Source organism: Clarias gariepinus, chromosome 6 (genome assembly GCF_024256425.1).
Source record: "Clarias gariepinus isolate MV-2021 ecotype Netherlands chromosome 6, CGAR_prim_01v2, whole genome shotgun sequence".
Classification (NCBI taxonomy): Eukaryota; Metazoa; Chordata; class Actinopteri; order Siluriformes; family Clariidae; genus Clarias; species Clarias gariepinus.
Window position 1 is genome coordinate 26,923,136 of NC_071105.1, and position 18,346 is coordinate 26,941,481.

The following is an 18,346-nucleotide window of genomic DNA, read 5'->3' on the forward strand; positions in this document are numbered from 1 at the left end:
CATAATGCTTCCTAGCCTGTCTATCAAGTTGTCAGTAATGTCCAATTACACACATGATCACATGCTCACCAGGTTCAATGAGATCAAACTGAGTTATTACTGAGTGCAATTACAGTATATCGCAATACACATTTACAGCATTTACCAGGTGCTTTTTGCACACTTACAACATTTCTGCCAAGTTTTATAAGTTGTGATTGGGTTCACCCAAAAAAAAAAAAAATTATAAAAAAATGAAAAAGAAATAAGGTATTTGAAGGACATAGTAAGAACATGATGGGGGCTTAAAGTAAGATTAAGTTTTCTAATTTTGTATCAGATGAGTATGTGCTTATGACAATACGTGCCTAATATCATAATTTTTTTATGAAATCTGTATGAAAGTGCACATATGACATCATAATTGTGTACAGTCATCCAATAAAACTGACAAAATAGCAGTTTGTATTTCAAATATGTGCTGCCCATCGCTGATCATTATCATTATCTCTGTTGGACTATTCATAGCTTTTCTGTTCACTGCAATTTTTCTGTGTCAAAAAAACAAGTAAATAAAAAAACACCCAAACAAATGAATACACACATATAATAATGACACACTGTATGAAAGTTATCTTTCAACTAAAATGTTTCGTGGCAATAGGCAAAGCCAAGTATTTAAACCTGACAGCAACATATGTGGGAAAAGCAAATAACAAAACAACACAGGAGGCCTAATGAGCACTGGCACAGGCACACCTCTCACTCTTTATGTGTTATTGCTGAATTTTAAACAACTGAGTGATCAGCCCACTCTCTAATGATTTACTTAGCCAAAAAACAGCTTTCAAGTTGCCTAGTTACAAAAGGTCCAGATGCAATTTCTCTGGTTCTAAGGTTAAATATACAGCTGGACTTGTACATGAATTAATAAGCAAAGTCTGTGCTTAGAAGCAATCATAAGAGGTAAATAAAACACAGATGGCTTAAATTCTTTTTTTTTAGGTTTCGCAGTTTTTATGCATTAGTCATCTCCTGTTATCTACATGCTTTTATTAGCTTATTGCCCCATGCAGCCCAGTGATGAAGGCGCTCCGGTTTTAAACCTCTTTGCCTCAGGGGCATTGCGAGGATAGGGACAGTTCCTGCAGTTTCTGGCTTAGTCACAATGCACTCTGGCTGACCTTCAAAGCTGCATAAAGCACAGGATTCACCTTACAGCCCTAGAATCTCAATCTAACACCATCTGCTGGCAAGACTTCCATTCATTGTTCATGAATGGAACAAATGAACAGTTTTCAACTCACTATCAATTAAGAATCAGTTACGTTGGCACTGAACAGCTGCTGGAGGCAACATCAAATCCATTTCAAATTATGTCTACAACATGCTGAACAAATATGCAATCAATTTTGCCTAAAGGTGTTATATGAAAGCCTCATAAGTCCCAATTCTGTCTCAAAGCCAGTTCTAAGTTCCAGGTTTATTGAGTTTCTGGAGTCTTTGTGAGTCATGCCAAAATGCTCAACTTTGACTCAACACTGTGTTTGCAGCTCTGTAGAAATCCGAGGTAGAGAAACAAACAAACAACAAAAAAAAAGCTGTCATGATGTTATTCTCTGTGCTGATGCCAGCTTCACTGGATGAGGATGAGGCTTCAAAATAACTATAAAAGGAAAAGTCACATTATCTTCTTCAATGACCGGGCTTTTTCCCCCGCTAGCTGCTGTTGGATCAGAGATGTCCTTGACTCAACATTAGCTTCCCCTCTGCTCCATCAATACTGCTACACATTAGTGAGACTGATGATGACTTCACCTGTTGGATGCATGCTGTTCAGTTTCAACATAGATTGATGATGGTTGGCATTCAGAACAGCAGAGCTTGTAAAAACACCAGCACTTAATAGCAGAGGACTTTCTAAGAATTCAGATGTTAGACTTGAGCATCTGGGTATTTGCTAAATTGAGTGTCATTGTCAAGTCTGGGATGGCAGTACAGATGTAAGCTTGTTTCCTTAAAGACCATTTATAGTACTTCAAATATTTGCTGCCTTCAAAGTAATCTATATCTTGGCACGTTACCTTAGCTTTTACATTCCACTCTGAAATGAATCTTGACTAAGAGTTCCATAAGCTCTTAATATTTGCAGTGGGAAACTGTTGACACTATTGTGCCATTTTTTGCTTTTTTATGTCAAATTAAAAAACAATTACTTGAATTGTATAGTTTACATAGTGCAGAAATCGTCACACAAATGTTTTCTTCTAACATTGTAAAAATGTCATCCATTTATTAGTGCATGTAATATACACTTAAAAATAGTTGTTCCCCTAAACTGGTTGTGCAATTCTGATGATGCTCCCACTACCAAAATCGTGTTAAATAAAATAAAACCAATAAATAATAGTATATTGACATCTGACTGCACAGTAATTTTTTACTGTAATTTTTTTTTTTACTAAATAATGATTTTTTCACATTGTTTCTGTTTTGAACTATGAAAATGTATGACAATTACAAAAAAATATAAATTTGCATGTAATTTATAAAAAAAAAAAAAAAAAACAAGGCAAAACTGTAAATTTTTCCAAGTATATTCCATGGGATGTTTGGAAACACCAAACATGTGTTTGGACTATGTGAGGAAACCAGAGTATGGGGAGGACATGCATACTCCATGCACGCAGACCCGAGGAGTAATTCGAACTCATGAAACTGGAGGTGTGAGGCTATACTGCCAAACACTACACCACTGTACCACAAGAAAATATTAATAAATTAAATATTAATAAATAAACTATTAATAAATAAAGAAAGCAAATTACATTTTTGGGATTTTAGTTGACAGGTCTGTATGCTATTATATATGAGAGGCGCTGAGCAAATAAATAAACATGTCCAGTAACTGACTGTAAAAACATGTTTACTCTAAAAACATAATTTACTGCTGTGACAGCAGCCCAACCCAAAGGCTCATACAGAGCTACATCTTTTGCTTATATGTCGATGAACTGCTAAAAGCACACTGCCACTACAGAACTGCCTGTGTTTTGGTCAGCAATGCAGCACTTACTGATGGGGCAGATGTTAAGAATGCAGTGTAAATGCCGACAGATGATTATCTACACTCAGTAGAAGCCAACGTGTTACAAACACCTGCTGCAGCAGCAGAAACACAAGTCTGTATCAGTTACAGTCACTGTATTTTCTCATTTTCTGATGATCTTGATAAGGAAACTCTTGTTAATATTACTTTAAACAAGTGTTTAAATAATAAGTTATAAGTTACACTATTAATGACTTTAAAGTGGGGTTTACAGATGTAATTGACTGAATAAATGGTCTTTTACAACTTGTACAATTTTAATAACTGTGGAATAAAAGACTTGCATGAAATTATCAGATATCTTATGATAACCTTGCTGTTAAATTAAAATTTCCCCTATTCTCAGTATAAATTATTGTAATTTCACAAGACAGTCCTGCTGCCACTCAAATTCAATTAATGCTAACCACTTCAGTTGTGAGCTTAGCAAGCCATGTTAATTGTTTAGCACTTCTGACAATCACCCCTTAAATCTTGTTACCAAAGTGCTACAGAGAATTGTGTTCCCAAGCTAACTGGCAAGTGCTAACCAGCCAAAGGCAGAGCAGCCACAATCTGTGCAGCTCATCGGGCATTCATTTTTAAACAACAGAAATATCAGTGTTTTACCTAGGAAATTCAAGCACGGTAGCAAGACTAAAATATTTGGTTAGTTATTTCTCATGCAACACAAGACTTTTGGTTGTTAAATTTATGCAAAGGTAAAGTAAAACAAAAAAAGAGAATTAATAAGATGCATTTATTGCATACAAATGCACAAATGCACAACACCTTTTTGTTAGTTTTTCTTAATAGAGCTGTCGGAAGCGAATCAGATTAAAGCAGGGAGGAGACACAGAGACAGGCACCTCACAGAGTCTCCCTAATAATTATTTCCCTGTACACTGGACAGGATTAGATTTTTAAAAATGGTCTGTCGTGTAGGCATGGCGGAAGTCGTCTTGTACTATTAGAAGGGGAAACACTGAAGATCTACACAACAGAAAGAGATTTTGTTCAGCAATAAAACAAACAAACAGACAGACAGACAGACAAACAGCAAAGGAGACATTGCTTGGAATATTTTAGGCCTTAGCAATTACAGTAGATCTTTTTATGTCCTCACTGCAGAGAAGCTGCATGTTTAAACATGTATTGATTGCAATTGACTCATAAAGCAAAGCTCAAATTTTCAATAAACATATTTCACAGTATATAGTTATTATAGTTGAACCATATTATTATGATAAAAGAAGCAAGGATGGCATTGATGACTTATGCATCAAATGCAATTCACAACTTCTTGTGAGAAAATATATTACCACCTTGATACCACCTTTTGCTTTTAACCATCTTTTAATACTGATCTCACTTTTGTGAATAATATAACAATGATATATAATTGGGGGGAAAAAAAACTATGTCAGGGTTAACCCCTTGCGCCCAAAGACTCTTTTTGTGTTTTTGTTGTGGTTTCTTTGTAGGTAAACTTCATTTCCCATAATGCACCTCGGTCAGGTGATGAGAGCACTCACCTGAACCTAGGTGGCTGATTAGTTATGTTATAAATAGCCTGAGTAAGTTCTGCTTGGTGGTCTGGCATTTGTTGAATTATAGTATTTTGTTGTGCTCTGGTTAAGTATGTTTGTTTATGTTTTGTGTTAATTATTATTAAAAAACCATCTACCAGTCATCACCCCTGTGTTTATGCCTCATCTACGTCAACACAACCAAGCCCAACTTGACATTCTAACTTTCTTTAATATATGTATGTATGTATCAGGCAAGACTGGTACTGGTGTGTGCATAAAATAAAGTCACAGCTGCATGCTTGCATTTGGGGAAAGCATGCATGTTACACAAGTGAGTCTGCTATCTCCTACAATCATAAAATTTTATTACACAGAATAGCCAACATTGCAGCCTACAGTGCAACATGGCCAGGTTTGTTCCTGAGTCTGCAAAAGTCTGTTCCTTTTGCTGAATTGGCAGAAGCCACTGCATCCTATTCTGTCGCCTTGTTTACAAGAAGTTCATGAATAAATCAAAAGCTTTCTAATTAAACTGCATAATCTAAGTCATTCCGCCTGTTTGAAGAGCAGCAGACAGCTTTTGCACTTGTTTCCTTTGTTTCGTGTGGTGCTGCGAGCGTAATTGATTAGCTCCTCGAACACTCCTCATCTCACACAACGAATATAATGATACCCCCTGCTGTTGCCCTAGCATTGTGTTCTCCAATGAATAAAGGCAAATATGTCTATTTAACAAAATGTCACTTGCAAGGTTATTGCCCCTTTCCCATCACCATCCCCCAAGCACTAACTTGAGGATTTGCATGATGCTGACCCAAGCTCTGAAACTCAATGTACCCAGTCCCAGCTGCTATTTTCAGAGCAGCTATCCCTCCAGAGATTAGGTGGGACAGTATCTTGGAAATCTTAAGTATAAATTAGTCATTTACAGTCTTTCTATTTTCAAAGCATTTTTCTCACTCCAACTGCAGTGTAAATGCGTATTACTCTCAGGGAAAGGCTAATAAATCAGGCTTTCTGCTTGCTAATATCTGAAGCTCCTGCTGAGGTTTGCACAAGCCAGGAAAATAGCAAGTCTCTAGCTGCATGGGTGTGTCTGTGTTTGTGAGATTAAGCCATTTACTGTACAGAGTTGCTGTTGATGACTTTGACATCTAATACAGCACATAAAAGTAAAAAAAAAAATTAGGTTATGAGATAAGATACTGTCAGAAGATGCACTAGTCTTTACAGTGGGTTACTGTATTTCTGTTGAGACAAACAAACTGCCTCTTTCCCTCCAAAATTGATAGCAATCAGCACTATTAGACTTCCATTCAATTCTCCTGAGGGAAGCACTGCCAATTTGCCAATCCCAACAGCCCATCAGGAGCACAGGAGCAGTGCACAGTGAAATGGTTGCCAGTGTGCTATAGTGAGCTATTACCTGTACTGTGGAAGAGGGATGCCCAAGGCCTCGCATGTTAGGACAGCCTCTTGCTTTGGGGACTGCATGGGGAGAATCAGGTCACTGGGCTCTGTTCTCCATCTTGGCCCATGAAATAGTGCATCTTCTGCATAAGCTGTTGAGAAGAGAAGGGGGAAAAAAAACAGACAAAAAATTCCTGCTTAATATTTAAAGAGTTTTTCTGTAATCTCCATGCTGCATTTTATCCAACCACAGCTGATCAAAGTCAACTGGCTAACCTTGGCGTGTAGGAATTTTATCCTATAGAATATTATACTGTAGGTTAGATGATTTTATGTGTTGTCATAAAGAGGTTTCTCTGTTTTACTGTGGTTTCAATAATAAGTGAATTAATAAATTTTAAGAACTATATTCCAAAAATATCATCTCATTTAGATTTATGGCAGAATCCTTATTCAGAGTGATTTATATCTATCCCATTTACACAAATGAGCTGTAAAGGTGATTAAACCTGGCCTTCGAATGGTCATCAACAATTGTAAATATAAGTAGAGTAAGGTATAGTAATATAATTTAATTGTCTTGCTCACAGACAATGGCTTGGCATTTTGGCAGTGCTTATCCGTTACTCAGTTTTAAGAAGTAAGCCAATGAGATTAAATAGCTTACACTGATTAAACTGCTTCTACCACTAAATTGCCTTGTACTAAATCAATGTAAGTTACTTGAACTAGTCGTAGTTCAATGACTTTAAGTGAGCAGAAGGTTGTCTGCTCGAGTTCCAGCTTCTGTCAAGCTGCCATGGTCTTGTCCTTGAGCAAGATCCTTAACATTCAGCTTAGTTTTCTGCATTGTATGTAATTTTTCTTTAAAACCATCAGCAAAATGAGCGAAAGTTACATTTATTATGTATAATAAAGTTTTACAAGACTTCATTGGAAACTCTGTTGCTGTTGAATTATTGTATATATATATATATATATATATTCATTGAAACAAAATTCCATGTACTGTAATTGGGCTTTATTTCAATTTCTCTATTATCCACTTAAGACAGAGCCTTTTTCTGACATCGCAAAGATTTTGAATGGGGTTAAGGCCTGGACTCAGTGACGGCCATTCCATGTATAATGTAAAAGTGATGTCTCGTGCTCCCGTTCGCAATGAATCCTGGTATCGTCATCTTAGAATATGCTCATGCCATCAGGGAAGAAAAAAAAACATTAATGGAAAAACCTAGTCATTCAGTTCATCCAGGTAGATCAATTTGGGCACATAGTGTTGCAGAACCTAGACCTGACCAATAGAAGCAACCACACTCAGAAGCTACTCTCTGCATCAGTTAGGGTTAAATAACTTGTTGCAGATGACCCATAACCACTGCAGTAATAATCCAATCTAAGGCTTAACTTCGAAACTATTTGCTTAGTTAAATTTTTTTTGCCGACAACTTCTTTTGGCTGGGCAGTGTAGAAGAACTGAAGAAGTTTAAATTTATTAATAAAAAGTTAGCTCTGAACTCCATTCCACTCAGTTCTGCACAGTTGATTTAGAGGCCCTTTACTCCAATCATGTTCACACAGGAATGAGCCACCAATAATCAAAGCTAAAAGCGATAAATAAAATCTTTTTCATGAAAGCTTTTTTTTTTTAGTCAGGCAGTGTATATATGCTGTAGTATAAATATACACTTTACATTTACACACATAGCTTTTCACTTTGTACTTGTAATATGAAAAGAATATGTATTTATAACCAAATACTAAATGGAATATTAAACTGATCAGTAGGTAAATTATACAGACATTGCCATTGGTAGGGAAGATTACACAGAAGTAGCAATAATGATGTAACTACTTAAAGGAACAATCTTATGGTTGACAGTATGACAATCACATGGAAAATGGAAAATTTCCACAGAGAATCCTAGTAACCCCTGACCCACATTTAAGCACGATGCTGGGAACATCATAATATGGTGCAGCTTTTCTGGAGAACTTATTATGGCATGCAAGGAATCATTAATTGCGTGTAATTGCAGGACATTTTAGAGGAGACTTTATTGAGCTGACCAATAAACTGAATTTTGGATAAGATTGGCATACATCCTGACAACAGCCAAATAAATAAAAGTAAAATAAATAAATAAATAAATAAAATATATACTGTATGACTCAATCTTCTAATTGAAATCCAATCAATAATAATAATAATAATAATAATAATAATGATTATTATTATTATTATTATTATTATTATTATTATTAATTATTGAAGCTTCTGGTTTTGCAAATGAGAAGTGAATTTGCCATGAGAAGTGAGCCAAAATTTAAACTATAATGCTGCAATGAATAATTTCTTTTTTATATCAAATTTGCAAATTTAAACTCTGCATTTATTAAGCTTATTCAATAAATAATTATTTGTTCCCGTTTATGAATACAAAGTCAAAAGACATATGTATGTAATATATTAATAAAACACACTTTAAATAAAAACAATAAAAGCATCTGAGTTCCTATTTCTTTTTTGTGCAAAGAAGCTTTAGAGTGCATAGTCCCAATTATCAGATGTAGCAAATAATGGCTTTGAAGAATCGTTGCACAATGCAATGAAATCATAAGGGCAACGTATATAATATAATCAGATAATAAGAAGTGTTTTTTAAGCAAGTGAAAGCCAATAATAAAAAAAATATGAATAAACCTGCATAAAACTATTTGCCTATTTAATTGATCATGTAATTGATTATTACACATTAACTACTTGGCAAATTAATCAAGTGACCTTCCCTAAAGTTATTTATCCACACTGATTAATTCTTCACATGTTTTTCTCAGTTCTGCAGTTCCCAGTGTCAGAAATGCAGAGCTACATTAGGACATTAACTGTTCTGTAAACCAAGTTATCCCTTTATATAGTTAATTTGAGTTCCTGCCTGTTTTTGTGCATCTCCTCAAAAGCACAGTGATCATCAAAAAGGTATTGCATTTTAGATAAATTCAAATTATTCATTATCTTTATCTTGGCCAGAGTTCTGTTGGGTCTACAGCATATCCTGGGGAACACTGGATAAGAGATGGGAATGGATCCTAAAAGAAACTCTAGCCCAGACCATCCACACAAATCATTCTCAATTTGAGGGAATTTAGAATAGCCAAGACTGCAGAATTCAGAAAGATTTCACACAGACAAAGTGAAGAGCTTGCAATACTAGACAAAAATTCTAACTCAACCTGGAGCTGCTGAGCTGTGAGGTGACAAACCATTACAGTACCTTGTTGCTCAGCTAAAGTTATTGCTCTAAAATGAACAGTCATCTTAACCAGAGTATAATTTGAAAGTCTTTTAATTTAGACTACTTCTATGCACTAATGTATAGTCTATAAATGTTGCTTGTGTTAAGTTGTGCTGTAGAGATCGTCTTCTGTAGACTTCAGACGCATAATATGCACTGATGAAATTGTACTTATGAGATCTTTTCTTTCATCATCAAACCCTATCTGTGAGTCTACTTCTGTATTACCTAGCTGAAAAATTCCTGACACTTTCTTTTTTTTCTGCTAAAGTAAACAGGTACTGTTTGAAATGGTTTGCACTTGGTTACAATAAAGCTTAATTTAATTGAAATTATCCTTGACCTTTACTTTATAGGATTGAGCCCAGCTAAAAACAATCTGAAATAAAAAGAAGTGTGTGTGTGAGAGAAAGAAACAGAGAGAGAGAGAGAGAATGAAATTCACTGGAATTCCCGGGAGTGCAGGGGGTAGTACAGAGATAGTGCTTTGTGGGGAGATATGGACACAGCTCCTTCCAAAGGTTCCAGATAATCATCTCTGACAATCCCATAACCACTGATAGGACTTGAGACTTAGTAAAACAGGCAAGCCTGAATACAAAATGACTCTGAATAATTGTCTGAAGGGCAACACTTAAAATAAATCCTTTGTTATTTAAACGCAAAGAATTGTCCAGAATGTTCCACACCTTGCATTAGTGTTATATGTTCTAGCTAAGGTGGTAAGCATGCATGTCTTTTGGGACTATGGCTTTGAGGGTGAAATTTTAAAGGAAATTATGAATTTCAAATAATTCTCAAATGAATTAGTAAAATTCCATACAAACACAGCACACCATGAGAACTGGTATCAGCCACCCCATTTTCTTTTTGAATGATCTCGAGAGGATTCTCCTGTTACATATACCTAAAGAGAATATTTTTTGAAACAATACTCTGCTGTAGAGGTAAATTGAGTAATGTCACCATTACATCTTAATTCAGTTCAGTCAAACACAACCCAAGTCCACAAGTTTTGATTATATTTCAGTTTTCTACTAAAATTACAGTAAACAGACTTACGTGATACAATGTTTATGCTGAATCTGAAATGAAAATGTAAAACAAAAGAAAAAATTGAAGTTTGGAATAAAATGACATATGAGACATTTTACCTGCAAGGCAGCCAGTGATTGATAGCAGCACTAGCCATTTCCATTGTAACGTCATCTTCAGTTGCCAGGGGCAAATATGACTCTCATCCAATTGCTTGTGAATGGAATAGTTTTTCCTCTTAAATCAAGACGTATAATCTGTGGGAAAAGTAATTACAGAAATAATACAAATGAGACATTTTGGGCCAAATGTGACAGGATTCCTTTCTTTCTGTTTTTTTTTTTTTTTTACTTTAGGTTACAGACACATGAACGATTACATTTTTGCTGAAATGATTACCTTCAATCTAGAGGTAAGTGTGGTTAAAAGACTTTTAATAAAAAGATGGGCTAAAATATCACAAGCCTCTCTTTTCACTCAATAGAGGCAATACATATTTTAGACATTTCACAGGTATCTTAAAATCTATGGACTTATAAAGTGATAAGTGCAATGATGGCAATTATTGTGAACCACTCATAAGGGTCCTATGGTTAAAATTCATTAGAACCAACACTTTGGCATTGAAGGTGGAAACATACTTCCTATTAAACAATACGTTCGTATAGTCAACCGGCAAAATTGTGAGTGTAATTGTTCATATGCTTGTCCATACACTTTGTTTAAAGGAGGCACACTAACAGACAATTTAAATTAGAAATTTTTTAATAAAGTAAAAAAAAAAAAAAAAATGGCGACACTCGAAGAACTTAGTTTGCATCTTACGTTATACTGGTGGGGGTAATTGTGGACATGGTCATTTAATTGTTCCTCAAATCTTTACACCATTTTCAATCTGCCAGCTGACTACACTGCCCCTATCCTTTACATGCATATTGCAGCTTTCGGATAAGTATACGTGAATTTCGTCAATTTCTAAGGACATGCACAAGCTACGCACCAGTCGAATGCAGGATTCGCAAGACAGCCATCATGCATGTGTACAGACATTGTTAAAAGCAAGTATATATGCCGCCCTAACAAAACATATGCTTTAAAGTTCACCTCAATTTAAACTGATTGGTAAGATGGAAATTAAAAAAATAAAAATAGGCTTACCTCAATGCTATAATAACTCATTGACCCCAAAAACTATTTTCCCTCACCTATAAATAGGAACTACCAGCGTCCATACAGCTCTCAGAGATATACATAAGTATATGCTAATTATAGTACCCCTTTCACCCTGTCTATTTTTTTCTAAGGGAGCTTCCAGGAAGCCAGATGAAGTATGTTAGGCGTTTTGAAAGACTGGAAGCATGCCAAGCCTGAGATTGAGCTGGAATCACAAATCATGCCTTACGGAAGACAGCTGCTAAAGATGCTCTGAAAAGGCTCTCAATATTAAACACATTCCTATGACCACAATGCCCTAGATTGCCAAATATTATATGATAGCAGGATGTAAACAGCAACTTTAACATTACAATTACCGTGGCCTATAACACCAATCAACAAACCAAAAACGCTGTAGCAAATCAGAAACCATAGCAATATCAATCATCATAAAATCTATATTACCTATATTAACAAATATACCATAAGCTATACTTATAATTGATTGGCTACACTAAATTAAAAATAAAAGCGTAAACAAATCTCATTTATGGATATTTTTATTAAGATCATTAATGTGAAATTATGTTAAGCATTATGTTAACCTTGTATGTCGTTAATAAGAAACTCTTTAAAAAAAAAACCTGTCCAACTTTTCTGCAGCACTTACTGTACCATACACACAGACACAAGCATACTGTATGTTGAATAGCAACGTATCAAATTTGCATGTGCATAAGATGTTCTGTACCAATTTATTTTATCCTAGATATCATTTACTAATTATATTTTTTAAATAAGTACAATATGTAAGAATACATTATTTTACCTCTTTTCACATATTGCTGCACTACCAAATATCTTTTGAGTTCATTTGGGTTTGAAGAGAAGAGATGAGGCTTCACAGTTGTAGTGGATAGCTTAGGTGAAATACACTGGTGTGAGTGTCAGAGAATTCATGATACAGAGAATTCAACTGAAATTTTAATACATTGTTATGCAACATACAGTACTGTATGTCACTGTATCTACTGTATGTACTGTGTGTACTGTGTGCCAGAAAGCTGATAGTCAAAAGTGCTGCAGATTAGTTGCATGCATTTTCCCTTTAAGACTGTGTTCCGAAGAAGAGTATGCATATAGTATGTACAGTATATACAGAGTCAGCCAAAGAATGTATGCACACACGCGTTCACACACACACACACACACACACTGCCAATAAAAGTCAGCATCTGTATTTAACTCATTTTTTTAAAAACCATGTTAGAAGACGTATCCAAAGATTTTACTCTGTTTCAGAATGATCAAATTATAATCAAGAAAAGAAAACAACTTACATTCCTAGAACTCCTAAAAACTAAAATGCATTATTAAAACATGGACGGATACTGGTGAACATTCATCTTCAAAAAAGAAATGTGGTCGGACTCTGATCAGTCCGGATTTACCCTGTTCCAGAGTGATGGGTGCATTCAGCGTAAGAAGATAGGCGGATTAAGTGATGCTTCCATCATGACCAGTGCCTACCAGACAAGCCTGTGGGAGCAGAGTTATGATGGGGTTGTTTCTGTTGCTCTAATTTATGCACTTAAATAATAAGGTCAGCTGACTATCTAAATATACAGAATGGCTTGGTGTTTCCATCAATGATTTTTTTTTCTTTCCTGATGGCGTGGGCATATTTAAAGATGATGCCAAGATTCATTGGGCTCAAATTGCGATAGAGTGGTTCAGGGAGCATGAGACACCATTTTCACACATGAATTGGCCACCACAGAGTCCAGACCTTAATCTCATTGAGAATCTTTGGAATGTGATGGAAAAGAATTTATTTAACAGTCTGACCCTCCCATCATCAATACAACATCTTATAGAGCCGTGGTTCTCAAAGTGTGGGGCGCGCCCCACTAGTGGGGAATACAGACATGACAGGTGGGGGCAATGAACGTGAGGGAATTAGTGGAAAATAATAGGAAGGTACCTATTCTAATTCATGCTTTTCTTTATTGACAATAAAGATCGGACACTCGAAACTAAACAATCACATGCAAAAAAATGGATCATTAATACAAGTAAATTAAAATAACATCAGAGAAAAAGTGGAACCACAGTGCAACAATAACGGTTTAACGTCGGCATGTTAATTGCAGAGGAACAATATATAAGGAAACATTCTGTATTATATATGTAATTTCATTTATTCCAATGTGTATGCTGATGTTTCTGTATTTTTTGTAAAAAATTATATTTTATCAGACAGTACTAGTCTGGCATTTCTAGTTTCCAGTGCGGCAACAAAGTTGCTTTTTGATCCTTCAGGCGCTGAACAGAAGGTAAGATCAATATCGTTCTACGCTTTTTGTTGGTGTGCGGCATTTTGCGATGATCCCTAAATCATTCGTTGTGCCGTAGAGAATAATGGTGTTTATGCTTTTAAACATGTATAATTTAAGGCGGATATAGCTTAAAGACAATGTAGAGAGGAAATGTATGTGGGTATCTTATTTGCTGGTTTATTTGCGCAGCTATTGAATTCGGAGATGCGAATATTAAACTAACTTTACCGCGGACACAAACCGGGTCAGTAGCGTACTGTACAGTATGTAGTGAGCATAATAACGTCAATGGATACATTTGTTACATGGACCACAAAAAAGAAGGTGATTCAGCACTATCAGCCTAATCAACCAAAAAGCCAGCCGAAAGGAAAACATGATGAAGCCTACTGTATGTTGCTCTTGGATTTATGGTGGGGATGGTGAGGGCAGAGAAGAGACCCGTATGTGTTTTGTGTCTTAAACCGCTGGCAGCAGACAGCACAAGACCCAACAAAGTAGGAAGACACTTAGAGACAACACACCCCAGTCATGTTAATAAGCCACTCGACTTCTTTGAAAGAAAGCTCTAGATAAGTGACAAAGTAGGCCTGCATTTTATCTTTTTTGAACTTGGTGTTACTTGATCTTATTGGTTTAGAAATTGATATTTTCAATAAATAGTAAACTTGGCCAATTTCGTTATCATTGTCATCAAGTGGGGCTTGAAAATTCGCCCACCCCCTTAAGTGGGGAATGACTGAAAATGTTTGAGAACCACTGTTATAGAGAAAGTAATGTTGTGACAATGCAGAAGCTTATTAAAATAATGGGAAAGCATTATGTTTGCCAATAATGACCACCTGTTTGCTGTTATAATCAGGAGAAAACTTAAAATCCTTTCGTTCCATCCAGGACTTAAGGCAAACACACATTTACAGTACTTAACATGAGATATATAGTTCTATCATGTTTTTAAAAAATGTCACCGTATAGGGTTATAACAACATGCTATTAAAGACTGTTCTTTGGCTCTGATTCAAACAAAAGCCTTTCTTGTCTTCAACTAGCTATGCCTCCTAACCTCATGAATAAAGATGTAGAACAGGCATGGTCTGCTGTCAGTGGATAGGTTGGCATACACTTTGCAGACCTTGTGAGCTCCTGATGTAATTGTCTCTGCGAGGATTTGGCTAGTGTCTTAAGGTTTGAAGACATTTTTTTCCACTGAATTTATTCTCATAATGAATAAAACAAAAATCATAAGCAGGGTAATCCTGAAGAAAGATATATCTAATCAACAAGTTCAGTAATCATTCTAAGAATCACTTAGAATTGAGAAATGTAAGACAAATATTTTAACAGTAAACCTTGTGTCTAATTACTCTGACTATCAAAATCTGGCTGTGTTTTTTGTCCATCTACTTTTGTTTCATTATGCACACTTGGTGCAATAATATGATTCTGTAAGAAAATTATTCATGTTACATAGCTGAGCATATTTACTATAAAGGATTGCGAGTTTGTATGGGTCTAGAGATATCTAAGGGCTTCAAAAGGGCATCTGTGGTATGGGGGGTTTCAAATTGAGATTCAATAAACTTGGCTCAGTGATTAATATTTGCCAGACATATATTGAGGATGCAGAACTTGCACACATGTTTGCATAGCACACACAAAAAAAGGGTTGGGGGCCCTACTCATTCACTCACTTATCTTCTATACCGCTTTATCCCGTATTCAGGGTCGTGAGGACCTGGAGCCTATCCCAGGAGGCTTAGGGCACGAGGCGGGGTACACCCTGGACAGGGTGCCAATGCATCGCAGGGCACACACACACACACACACTCATTCACATACTACGGGCAATTTGGGAACGCCTAATCTACATGTCTTTGGACTGTGGGAGGAAACCGGAGTACCCGAAGAAATCCCACCAAACACGGGGAGAACATGCAAACTCCATGCACACAGAGCTGGGAATCGAGCCTTTTGGGGCCGTAATAGATCAAAATTTCCTGTGCAGTCATTCCCAAATAATGCCTTTTAATGTTGGCAATAGACAATAGCAGTGGAAAATATGGGCGTTTTGTATTATTGTTAACAACTGAAGCTTTATCTGAAATGTTGGGCAATTATATAGACAGTGAAACCTCGGATTACGAGCATAATCCATTCCGGAAGTGGGCTCGTATTTCGAAACACTCGTAAACCAAATTTGAATAATTAGAGGCTAGAGTAAGTGAAGACTCTTGCTTTCAGCCCCTCCTGTCTCCCCCTTCTCATCTTAAACATTAAAACTTTCTCCTCTCGTTTAAACACACACACACACAAACACACTAACGGAAAGACTGTTGTTCTCTTCTTAATTTTTAAAGCTTTTCCGCTTTATTTTATTGTTGCTCGCGACAGCGTAACAGCCTGTTAATTCATGCTCATGTAATGATGAGATGGATAAACTGATCGATGCCTGTTCTATAATTTTCTGCATTGTCAGGTTATAGTAAAACTTTCGGGTGGATCCTGCACTTAAATCTGACAAAAAAAAAAATACTGAAGAATAAAACTCAGGCTTTATATCCTAGCTTACATCTCGCATTCGCATTCACACACACCGGACTGCATTACCCACAATGCATCTCCCGCACTGGACTACACTTCCGTAAACAGCGGTCATAAATTAACGTCTCTCTCCCGCTACACTGTTTTATCTGAAAATTAGCAATAAACATCGCTAATGACACTTGTGTGAGCGCAAACTAACAAAATCACTGCTGTAAAGTAAAACAAACAGAGAAATGAGAGTGTGTGTCTCTCGCCCTAATTTCTGTGTGTGTTTGTGAAGGGGGCTTAACTCACACACACACACAGCCGGGACAGTGTCAAATTAAGCTCATGCGAACGCAGACACACATATACACACACACAGACATCGCGATGAGGAAGAAAATAGATTTTTAACCTCTGTATTGAAATTTTTTTTTGCTTTACTCGCGCACACACACGTGTGTTATAAGAAACAGTACACGCGCTGTACACACGCGCTTCTGAACACAAAATAAAATATATTTGACACACACGGGGTCACAGTGTTATAGTAGTACACGCGTGCACAGATGTTGATTATACCAGTAAGAAATGAGCACTAAGACCCAGCAGGGAAGATGATTCCGCAGCGCAAGAGCTCATTGGCTCAGTTCTGATCACGTGACGCTCGGGTCAAAACAAGAAGCGCATGTGTAAAACATGATACTCGGTGCGTAAACCAAGACAATGCTTGTTTTTCAAGTCAAAATGTATTAAAAATCTTTGCTAGTCTTGCAGAACACTCATAAACCGTGTTACTCGTAATCGAAGGTTCTATTGTATATTTTTTCTAATATGGATATTCACTGTGGTCACAAACACACTCTGAAGGTCTGTTTAATAATCATACTTAAAATTTTGCTGAGACACTAATAATTTAAATCCCATTATACAACACAAGCAGCATGACTAAAAATGCAGAACAACAAGTTAACATGACTCCTCACATTGCTCTGGACACTTTCTGTTGTTATTGCTTCGATGTTAAACCACACTTTATGCATTTGTAAATTTGGATTGGATTACATAAAAAAATGCACATAAACTAAATTTTGAAATTGTCTACAAGGCGTGCATGGTGGAATACACATAACTACTGTATAGTATGTATTTGATATAGAATCTGTACAGGTTCATAGGTAGAATATGGTCATCAAATTTTAGTAAAGCTATCTCATTTTGACAGTTTAAACTGAAGGCAGGCTTGTTTATACTAATCAATCAAACACTTTTTTATTCTTCTTTTCTTTCTTTTTTTTAGAAAAACAGCTATCCATGACACATTTCTTGTAAATTTTTTCCCCATCTATTTCATCCTCTTATTTATCCAAGCCATTTTCTCTTTTATCTCTCTCTCTCTCTCTCTCTCTATCTATCCATCTATATATATATATATATATATATATATATATATATATATACATATATATATATATATATATATATATATATTTTAGTTTAGGTGGCGTTTAAAAAAGTAAATAAAATAAAAAGTAATATTTTTCAACGGTGATACAATTTTTTAGCCCTAATTGCTAGAGTCATTTTAAAGAAGCATAGGGTTGATAATGACCTGTCAGGAAAGCAAACTAGAGAATCCCATTCTGAATGTTTATGAGTCACAAAAAAGACACAAACTGTGCCCTGTCATGCACTGTAATTACAACCAATCTTTCATATGTCTTTATATAAACAATATGCTATTATTGGACTGTGAGAAGTGAAATGATAGGCTCAAGATTGGACATCCAAACATAATGAGCTGGTCTGGCTTCACCTCTGTAATAGTGCTATGTAATGAACCCTGCCACAGTAAATCAGGGGACTTGTGGCACACAGTTGCCCAACAGTGACTAATCTGATGAAAAAAATAATAATAATTATTTGCCAATGCAGGAAATGCAACTGGTAATAAGTAGTATATATATTGCCTGCACTAGTGATATA

The 18,346-nt window shown here is 35.9% G+C and overlaps 1 protein-coding gene across 1 annotated transcript in view; it reads right to left on the reverse strand.

The window, feature by feature from the left end:
• Positions 1–18,346, reverse strand: part of cntn3b (contactin 3b) — an 87,742-nt gene that overhangs the window by 62,948 nt on the left and 6,448 nt on the right. The window contains exons 2-3 of the mRNA XM_053499234.1: positions 10,460–10,597; positions 6,026–6,161 (exon numbers count right to left, since the gene is read on the reverse strand). Of these exons, the coding sequence (XP_053355209.1) occupies positions 6,026–6,161; positions 10,460–10,514 (191 nt within the window). The 5' untranslated portion in view covers positions 10,515–10,597. The remainder of the gene's footprint in view (positions 1–6,025; positions 6,162–10,459; positions 10,598–18,346) is intronic.